At 39.2% G+C, this 11,249-nt stretch overlaps 1 protein-coding gene across 1 annotated transcript; it reads right to left on the reverse strand.

Annotated features, from left to right (window-relative positions):
* Positions 1 to 1,504: 1,504 nt before the first annotated feature.
* On the reverse strand, positions 1,505 to 11,249 carry LOC110715112 (oil body-associated protein 2A-like). Its single transcript, XM_021893689.1, has 5 exons — positions 10,964 to 11,249; positions 5,327 to 5,392; positions 4,570 to 4,586; positions 3,413 to 3,527; positions 1,505 to 1,755 (listed from the first exon to the last, which is right to left on the reverse strand). Exons 1-5 carry the CDS (start codon positions 11,247 to 11,249, stop codon positions 1,505 to 1,507), a joined length of 735 nt encoding a protein of 244 aa, XP_021749381.1.

Genomic DNA, 11,249 nt, shown 5'->3' on the forward strand with positions numbered 1-11,249 from the left:
AGAAACCCCATCACTGCAACCCCTTCGTTCTCTCCACAACCGCAACCCCTCACTCACCTAGCAACCCCTTCTCTCCACCACTGAAACCCAGTCGCAACCCATCCACCTTTTCTCCACCACCATAACCAGACACACCCTCTCACTCAACAAAAAACCCAGCCACCTTCTCTCCGCCATCGCAACCCACGCAACCCCTCCCTCACCAAGACGCAACCCCTCACTTGCCTAGACGCAACCCTCCACTCACCCACCAACCGCAACAACAAACCTCCAATTCTGCCACCAACAACAAAAATTTTGTAACCCTAGTCCGCCGCTTGATGCCTCAACAACAACAATAACACAACCGCACAAATCCAATCACCAAATTGCTTTTCCTCCATCGCTAGCGACGCCCACACAGCCACCAATTGCTCCACCAATTCATACAATTTGTCGGAACGAGGGGATGGTTTGGGGGTAGGAATAGGCCGACTAAGGTAGTTTCGGGTGTTAGTAGGGGTCGGCTGGCCGTTTTGGGGGTTAGGAGTGGCGACCGATCGTTTTCCTACGAGCTGGGGGTTTTGCCTTGGTTGTACGGTGAGGGGAGTGGTGGCTGCTAGGTTTTTGGTTTATTTTTTCTTTTTTCCTATTTTTATTTTTTAAAAATTTTAGACCAATCACGTGTTGACTCTTGTTTGATAACCTCTTATAACAACTCATTGACTTGGTGTTGACCGGTTGGAACTATTGAAGGCAAACACATAGCATAGTTGGGATTATTAGATAATAAATCTTAATTGGGATTATTAAAAGTAAATCGCCGATAGTTGGGATTATTAAAGTGTTTTATTCCTAAACAAAATTCCAATATGTATTTCATTATAGAAAAACTGTGGTTTTTTAGCCCATTGAGATGATCGAAGAATTTCGCGGATTTTTTAAGACAAAAATTCCAAACTTTTTTATGTACAAAAAAAAAAATTAACTTTCAATAAATATCTTATTAGTTTGTTAGTGAGTATTATTTAATAAAAAAAATGCGTTTTTAAGGTAATATAAAAAGACATCCATTTAAGATAATTTAAATCAACTAATAAAAAAGTTCATAATCTTATATAATTGTTTTTGAAACCAAGATAAGAGTTCATATGATTGTTATATCGTACTTCATAAGGTTTTTTTTTAAAGACAATGCAGATGAAAATTATTAGATTAAAGATCTGCCAAAGTATGAAGAATTGAAGACTTATAACTTGATCAATTCAGTGTTAAAGATAATGTTAAAACATAGTTTTTCATTCAATACGCGAGTGTTCCACCTTGTTTACATGAATAAAGAAAACATAGTTTTTCAATCAATATGCGAGTGTGGATTATGTGTTCCACATTGTTTACAAGGAGGAGTTAATCACTTCATAACGCTACAAGCTTACAAGAAAAACCCTTTTCATTATTAAAATCTGCTTATACAATGGATCTTGCTTAGTGTAATAAATTGAATTGGATTATTAATTTCATTATTTCATGGCAAGGGAGCAGTTGTTTTCATCTCCATTTCTTGTATATCAATAGCAAAGCCCTTTCCAGATTGCTTCCAGTGATCTGCGTATGAATTCAAGTTTTCTGGTGGCGCGATATTAGCCCTTGATGAGATCAAATTGTCACTTGATATCTGGTATTTCTCATCCCTCTTCTTCACCATTTCAGCGCAAATTGTGCTCTCTGGTTGAGGAGACATCATAAGCGCCGGTGCACCTAAGGGAAGCTTATCTCCTTCATATAATAAGTAAAACAAAAACCATTAATTTATATATAATATACTATTGGAGTTTATGATTTGGTGAAACAAATTTGTTACTTCCTTTACTCAAATTAAGTTTGTTAAACATGTAATTAGTTGGAGAGTATAAATAGGTTGTATGTTGTATTAGTTCATTTTTAATCCAGCATAATAAAAATACACATTTTACTCCTCCTTCCTCGTCTCTCTCTACTGAACAAACTCAAGCTATATTTTAATGGCTTCCTTCTCTCTCTTCTCTTTTCTTCCTCCTTAAACTCTCAAACTTAACATATACTACCTCTACATAATAAATTTAAATTTTTCCCTTATATAGTAATTGCAAAATATGGTCAAAGTTTTATAAGTTTGACTAAAGGTGTCAATTCTGATAATCGGATGGAGTTTGAATCGAGTCTATTCGGGTCGGGTCTGTTCGGATCGGATATATTCGTGACAAAATTATTCTTTTAATTCGGATCGGGTCGGATCAAATTCGAGTCATGGTCTACCGAGTCTAGGTCGGATATGGATCGGGTTAACTCTTAATCGATTCATGTTCGGTTCGGAAGAATTCGGATCAGGTTTAAAATAGGTTAATTTAGGGTCAAATGAATTTGGGTTGGGTTGATTTCAGTTTGGATGATTTTGTTTAGTCAAGTTCGGTTTGATTAAGATAGGGTTGATCTATTGATTCATTAATTGGTTAATTTCAATTCAATTCCTTTTTGAGTTTGGCTGGATTTGAATCGAGTTGACCCAATTCAAATCCAAATAAAGTTATTTTTAAACTTGAGTTATTATTGAGTTTTTACCTTATTATTTGCTCAATATCAAGTCATTCATGTATTATATTTTTTTTCGAGTTGAAAGAAGAGGTTTTAGTGTTCAAGAATTACAAATTATTTGTAGCAAATTCTGGATGAGACGAATATAAAGCTTAGAAAGTAATTTTATATAATTGGTATATACATGAAGTAAACTTGTAACTCTGGATTATTTCTTTGTAGTAAAAAACGTTAACTTATTAATGATTAGTAAATATAGTAGTATAAGACCTTGAATAAAAAGGTCAATAATTAATTATGGTCGGGTTAAATTCGGATCGGGTAAAAATTAAATCGAGTTAAAATAATCGGGTCGGGTTAATATTAGTTTGAGTCAAAATAGATCGGATTAGATCGTTTATTTTCCGGGTCATTTTTAAATCGGGTTGAGCTCAAATCGAATCAAATCAGTTTGGTTTGAGTTCAGGTTGGGCCAAATCGGATTCGAGTTAAGTTCAGGTCGGATCAAATCGGTGCCGGGTTAATTTCAGATCGGGTCAAGTTCGGGTTGAGTTAATTTCGTTTACAGATCGGGTTCGGGTCTTGAATTTCTCATATCAAATCGGACCGGTTACAGTTCAAAACAGTTGGTTTTCTTCGGATTGGTTCAGTTTTAACACCTCTAAGTTCGACTATATACATAGTAAATTGAAAGATACAAAATTAATGAAGGGAATACTAGTTTTAAATTGCACTACTGACCCATCAATGTACTTCATAACAATTATTTTAAAATGAAATGAAATAATTTGTATTCCATATATTGTTTGATGAACTTGATAATGAAATAAGCTGAAATGAAGGTTTTGGTCTAGTTACTTACCTCGGTCAACCTGCCAAGTGCACCAAAACTTTCCGTACATCTTGGCAAAGGTTTGGAGCTCTGAATTTTCAATTATTCCTGGCACTCTAGGGTTATTCCAAAGGCCTGCTTTAATCTTAAACATACCATCCAGTAAATAATCAATTGTACAATCTCCCAAAACAGATAAGTTTAATTTCTATATAATTTAACATGCTAACTTTGATATATATCACTGTACGCAATTAGTTAAAACATTAAGTAATAATATGGTACCTATCTTTCTTAATAATTTTTTATTTAAGTAATCAGTGACTCTTTATGTTAGAAAATGCAAGTTAAAGTAAAAGTTTTTTTTAATTGATTGGACGGAGAGGTCAATACAAGTTTTAAATAAGGCAGGCATACGGTAAATATTGTACAAATAAAGGAGTCCTTTCTCAAAATAATGTTGGGAAAAACTCCAATCTCCAATATACGGTCACCGGTTCAGAGAAATTATTTTTTTTACGGTTTTTTTAATAAACCACTACTTCAAGTAGCGGTGTCTAAGGTAAAAACCGCTACTTCAAGTAAGTAGCGGTTTTTATCTTAGACACCGCTACTTGAAGTAGCGGTTTCGATTAAAGTAATTTTTTTTTACAAAATCACTTTTAATCCTTCAGGAAGCAATTCACGAAAAAAAAAAGCTTCGATAGTTGCGACTTGCGAGGGAAACCGCTACTTCAAGTAGCGGTGTTCTAAGTAAAACCGCTACTTGAAGTAGCGATTTATGAAATTAAAACCTCTACTTCAAGTAGCAGTTTATTCTTATAACACTGCTACTTCAAGTAGCGGTTTGTTGGTGGACCGAGAAAAAAAAAACGGTTTGATTTCCTTAGCTGACGTGGACGGTACGGTGGGAATTAAAAAAAGACTAGCTGTAATTTGGGAATTAGATAATTTCCCAACATTATTTAAGAAAAGGGCTCCAAATAAAGTTACCCACAATTTTCAAAAGTTATGCTAATATAAAAATAAAAGTTACATACATGTTTCATAGAGAAATTTTTCCCTTTACAAGAAATTTACCTTGTAAAATTTTCTTCTAATACATGAAAGAAACCATATTACTTTCATTTATGATTATGTACATACGTGAGATAAAAGTAATGATCAACAAATATTAAGTCACAAACCTTGTATGTATGGGAATTCCACAACTAAACATGGGCAATGGGTCGTGCCGTGTCGTCGCGGGCCGTGCCGCGGTGGGGTCGTGCCGTGCCGTGCCTGAAGTTGGCACACCCCAGCCCACGGCACGGCCCGGCCCACGTGCCTTGCGGGCCGTGTCGTGCCGGGCCGTGGGCCAAACCGTGCCATTTTAATTTGTTTTTTTTAAAATAAAATAAATGTATATATATTTTCTGTACAACTTAATATTATATAAATAATGTGATTAATTTATGTTTATGTTAATGTTCATATGTTTTGTTTTTGATTTTTTGAACAACTTTATTTTAATTTGGGTTATATAAATCATTTATCTAATTATGTTTAAGTTTATATAAACAAATAAAAACAATTTTATTAATTTAGCAATTAACAACAATGCATATAATAAAAAACAATAAGAGTGCGATAATCTGAAAACACAAAAAATTGAAGTATAACTTATTTTATTATATGCCTGTAGCCGATACGATAAATCAATAATACAAAAAAAATTAATGATAATTAAAAATCGTACGTGTCTTGCGGGCCTCGTGCCATGCCCGGCGGTGCCGGCCCATGTGCTAGCCGTCGTGCCTCGTGCCGTGCCCGTGCCGGATCCCAGAATTTTGTTCACGGCACGGCCCACAAGTGGGCCGCCGTGCCGTGCCGGAGACCGGGCCGTGCCGGAATAGTGTCGGGCCCGTGCCGCCCACGTGCCGGCACTGCCCGTGCCCACCTTTAGCCACAACTTTTGTTCATCGGGTGGGAGACCTTCAAATATTTTCTCAGAGATTATGTACACAATTCCTATTGATGAATCTCCTTGGGGAGTCATTCTCATTCAACCAAATATATAGGTGTATTACAAACCTAATAAGAGAAGTATAATCAATGCTAATTACACACAAAGAATATCAACATAATATGAATATGAAGAGATTAGTAACATAATCTCTATCACACCCCCATAGTCTAAGCGGGAGGAGGTCGAACGCTGAGACTAGACTAAAAGTCTTGAAATAATTGTCGCGGCAAACCCTTGGTGAAGATATCAGCGTACTGATAAGGAGAAGGGACATGGAGCACCTTAACATGGCCGAGAGCGACCTTATCACGAACAAAGTGAATGTCCATCTCTATGTGCTTGGTACGTTGGTGTTGTACCGGATTGCAAGACAAGTAGACCGCAGAGATGTTACACAATACACCAAGGATGCCTTACGCAAAGGACAATGTAGCTCAAGAAGGAGGTTCCGGAGCCAACAGACTTCAGCAACAACATTCGCGACACCTCTATATTCTGCTTCGGCACTAGAACGAGACAAAGTGGGCAGACGTTTCGCAGACCAAGAGACCAAATTGTCACCCAAATAAACACAATATCCAGAAGTAGAGCGGCGAGTATCGGGGCAACCCCCCCAATCGGCATCCGTGTATGACACAAGTCTCGTGGGGGCAGACCGATACAAGTGTATGCCATGATCTAGAGTGCCTCGGAGATATCGGATAATACGCTTCAAAGCGTTAAAATGTGGTTCCCTCAGGTCATGCATGAACAAGCAAATCTTTTGAACCGCATAAGCAATGTCCGGCCGTGTGAAAGTGAGGTACTGTAGGGCACCGGCAAGACTCCGATAAAGAGAAGGGTCTTGAACAGGTGGGCCATCAAGAGCATCGAGCTTAGATTTGGTGTCGACCGGAGTGGCTACGGCTTTGCAATTTGCCATATTAGCTCGTTGAAGAATCTCCCAGGCATACTTACTCTGACTCAAAAACATGCTATCCTTGGTACGATGCACCGAAATACCCAAAAAGAAACTCAGGTTACCCAAATCTGTCATAGAAAATTCGGATTGAAGGAGAGCAATGATGTCGGATTTTAGTTTCTCAGAAGAGGCGGTGAGGACAATGTCATCAACATATAAGAGTAAGTAAGCAATATTCCGGCCATGTCAGAAAATGAAAAGTGAGTTATCACTTTTGCTACATACAAAACCAATCTGAAGGAGATAATTAGCAAATCGTTGGTACCATGCCTGAGGAGCTTGTTTAAGACCATACAAAGATTTTCGGAGCCGGCACACATAATGAGGAAACTGAGGGTCCACAAAACCCGGAGGCTGATGCATAAAGACGGTTTCTTTAAGATCCCCATGAAGAAATGCATTTTTAACATCAAGTTGATGAATAGGCCAATCCCTCCCCATAGCAATGCTCAAAACCATACGGACAGTAGCCGGTTTCACCACCAGACTAAATGTCTCATCACAATCAACCCCAATCTGTTGAGACTTTCCATTCACAACAAGTCTTGCCTTGTGTCTCTCTAAGTCACCATTTTCCCTGTATTTGTGCTTAAAAAGCCACATGCATCGAATAATGTTCACCCTTTCCGGTCTTGGAACAAGTTCCCAAGTATGTTGTTTCATAAGAGCATTATATTCCTCATTCATGGCGGCATTCCAATTTGGATCAAGTTTGGCTAATTTGGGATTTTTAGGAAGATCAGAAATTGCTTGAGCCGAGCAATTGTACTTCGGATTTGGTTTTAAAATCCCACTTTGAGCACGAGTAGTCATAGAATGTGAAGGAACTGGAATTATATGTCGAGATTGAGGAGTAGTGACAGCATTAGGTGGAATTGATCCAAATTGGATCAAGGGAGAACAAGGGGAAGATGGCGAAATGGGCAGGGGAGTCCGCAGGTGGGAAGTGGCTTGATGGGCTGATCCGCGGCCCTTCTGCGGAGTGGGCTGGAGAGGAGTTTGTGAGGGAGAGTTAGGAGGGGAAGGAGGCGGGTTTGTGTTTAGGGGAGGTGGGCCGTGTCTAGTGGGCTGAGGAGCTGGGCTGCCGTGAGCCTGGATGAGAATAGGGGCCATGATGGGAGAAATAAGGGAGTCCAAAAACTCATAATATGAGTCACGAAATTTGGAGAGGTCAGAGAAGGGGAAATTGTCCTCTACAAAAGTGACATGTCGGGAAATTGTGATTTTATTCGTTGATAAATCATAGCATAGGTTACCCCGATGGTTGGAAGGGAACCCCAAAAAAACACATGGTTTAGAGTGTATGGCTAGTTTATGAGGAGCGGTGGCACTCAAATTTGGGTAGCAAAGGCATCCAAAAGTACGAAGATGATCGTAAGTGGGTAACCTACGGTATAAAACTTCGGTTGATGTTTTGTTTTGGATGGTCTTGGAGGGTAGAATGTTGAGAATATAAGCTACCATATGAATTGCATACACCCAAAAAGAAGGTGGGAGAGAGGCATGAAAAATAATTGTGCGAGACATATTGTTGATAGTACGGATTATTCTTTCGGCTTTGCCATTTTGGGAAGAAGTGTTTGGGCAAGAGAAACGAAAGACTATGCCATTTTTCGCACAAAAAGTAAGAAAAGGAGAATTGTCGAATTCCCGGCCATTGTCACTTTGATGTCCCTTTCAAATTGTGTTTTTACAAAAGCACGAAAATTCAATAAAATGTCATAGACTTCGGATTTGAATTTGAGAGGAAAAATCCAAATAAAATGAGAGAAATCATCAAGCAACACCAAATAATATTTATGACCCAATTTGCTAAAAATAGGAGAAGTCCACAAGTCCGCATGAATTATATCAAAAGGGGAAAACGTTACAGTAGTAGACGACTTAAAAGGAAGTCGTACATGTTTTCCTAAAGGACAAGAGTAGCAAAAAGGAGTACTAGTACGCTTATTACAATTGATAAGATTGTTTTTCCTAAGAAAATCAAAAACTGGTGCGCCGGGATGTCCAAGTCTATGATGCCAAGTAGAAGGAGAAATTGCAGCTAGAGAAAGTGGAGTGTTTGAAGCGGAAGTTGTGGATAAAGGATAGAGGTCCCCCACACTATTGCATCTCGCTAGAATTGTCCCCGAAAGAAGGTCCTTCATAGAAAAACCGAGAGGGTCAAATTCAACAGAAACAGAATTATCACAAGTGAATTTTCTAACAGAAATTAGGTTTTTAATAATGCTAGGAAGATATAGGACATTCTTGAGATGGAAAGAAGAGTTAGGTGGGGGGTATAGGTGGATCTGTAGCCATAAATTGGAATGCGTTTGCCATCACCGACCAAAATGTATTGAGGAATGCTCAAATTAAACAGTTTAGAAAAGTTACCCGAATCACGAGTCATATGAGAAGTCGCCCCCGTGTCCATGTACCAACCGTTGTCGGGAGTTTGGAAGCTCATGGAACTATAAGCTTGACCGAATTCCGTAGGGGTCATTAGGGGACCGTAACCAGATTGGGCCGGGGTAGCATAATAAGCTTGGTGTTGGGCCCAACAACGATGGTTGTTGCTGCTGGGCCCTAAGTTGCTGAAACGGGCCCGTGGGATATGGGCATGGTGGGGATGCCCAATTTTGGGGTTGATGTTGCTGCCAAGAGGATTGGGCCCCCCATTGTGGGCCTTGTTGCTATTGGGCTGAGAATTGCGGACCATTATTGGACTAATGATGTTGTGGGGAGTTAGAATTTCGCCCCCTCCCACGACCTTTTCCATTTCTGTTTTGCCCACGGCCAGCACCACTACGGTGGCCGTCGGACTGATGTTGGGGCTGTTGTGTGGACGCCGCAGAATTGACGGTGGCCAGAGACTGCTGCTGTGCAACAAGAGCTTGCTGCCCGTGTTCATCTTGCTTGGATTTTCGGGTTTCCTCGAGCAAAAACATAGAGCGGGCCTTGCTGAAACTCGGGGTTGGGTCGGTTTGGGAGATCAATGCAGCACCCGTGTCATATTCCCCTTTAGTAAGACCAGAAATCAACTGAAGAACCATCTTCCTTTCGGAGACCGGGTTATCAACATTGCTTAGTTGATCAGCCAGAAGTTTGATTTCCTTGCAATATTCTGCCATATTAGCAAAATTCTCAAGTCGAGTGGTGTTGAATTTCTCCTCCAAATACACAGCCCTAGTGTGCTTGTTGTCATGGAAAACGTCTTTAAGCCGAGTCCATAATTTAAGTGCGGTTGCGCCTTGTTTCATGATAGTGTGAACAAGGTCTTTGGAGATAGTACTGTAAATCCAACCTTTGACAATAGCATCTAACCGAGTCCATGTCGCATCATCAATATCTGTGGGTCGAGAAATAGAGGCATCAATGTGGTCAAGAACATTGTACGCACAAGCTTGAATATGGAAGAGCTCAACCCATGTGGCATATTGCCCTTCTTCTTGATCAAGGGTGATGCTAATCAGATTTTTGATGTTGTTTACGGCATAGGCGGGTTGAAAGGTTTTAGAGGGAGGGGGAGGAGTTTCATCATCGCCGGCCATGGAGGATGGAAGGAGAGATGGCGGCTGCTAGAAAGCTACGGTAGGCCAAGGGTCGAGAAGGATGAAGATAGAAGATAGGGAGACACCCTTAGGCAACTGATACCATGTCAGATTGTGTGAATCTCCTTGGGGAGTCATTCTCATTCAACCAAATATATAGGTGTATTACAAACCTAATAAGAGAAGTATAATAAATGCTAATTACACACAAAGAATATCAACAGAATATGAATATGAAGAGATTAGTAACATAATCTCTATCAGAGCATGTCAGATTGTGTAAATCTCCTTGGGGAGTCATTCTCATTCAACCAAATATATAGGTGTATTACAAACCTAATAAGAGAAGTATAATCAATGCTAATTACACACAAAGAATATCAACAGAATATGAACATGAAGAGATTAGTAGCATAATCTCTATCAAATATAACGTCAAAAATTAGTTATTTTTTATTCAACTATTAACAACACGTGCATCACGAGTCAAAAAAACAAATGAAAATGTTGTCAAATATCAGCTCCTATTTCCCATAATTATTTACTACTCCCTCCATCCCAAAATGAACGACCCATTTGGGTTGATTACGCGGGTATTAAGGAAGTTAAGTAAAAAGAAGTAAAAGTATATTGGAAAGATAAATTTACATGGGGTTTGTAAAAAAATAGAGAGAGGAAGTAATAAAATAATATGAAAAATCAAATTTTTATATGGGGAAGCTAATTTTGCACAAATATTGTAGCAAATTGGTGGGTGTTTAAATGCAAATGGGTCATTCTTTTTGGGACAAAGTTTTGGCCAAATGAGTCGTTCTTTTTGGGACGGAGGGAGTAACTAAGGTGATTACTATACAACACGCAATACACGCACTTTAATTTGTCATGTTCGGGGAGGTCTTTCAATTTAGTCTAAAGTCACAAATTTAGTTGTTTACAATTTTAATAAGTTAAAATATATGAATAAATATACTTAGGGTATAAATGACTGCACACTATTCCTAAGAATACAAAAGAAATGACAATTAACATGCATGCCTTGAAATAGAAAATTTATGATAATGAAGGGTAAGAGAGGAAACCAATGAGACGAGCTGAAGGAAGATCAGAGTCATAAACAGCACACTGGCAAAAATCTTGGTTAAGTCTCGAAACAAAATGATGAGTCTCAATCTGTCGAGACATATCATGGCTATACATCCCAAAAGTGTTGAAATACTGGCTCATGTTGTTGATAGGCTTCATCGACGTCGTCATCAGCTGCGCACCTCTGTCTATTACTTGTTGCCCCACCGTCAACGCCTTCCCTGGCGTCGTCCCATCATCCCGCCCTGGCATTGGTCCCGGCTTTTCGTCACTCGATGCCAT

Source organism: Chenopodium quinoa, unplaced genomic scaffold (genome assembly GCF_001683475.1).
Source record: "Chenopodium quinoa cultivar QQ74 unplaced genomic scaffold, ASM168347v1, whole genome shotgun sequence".
In the NCBI taxonomy this organism is placed as follows: domain Eukaryota; kingdom Viridiplantae; phylum Streptophyta; class Magnoliopsida; order Caryophyllales; family Amaranthaceae; genus Chenopodium; species Chenopodium quinoa.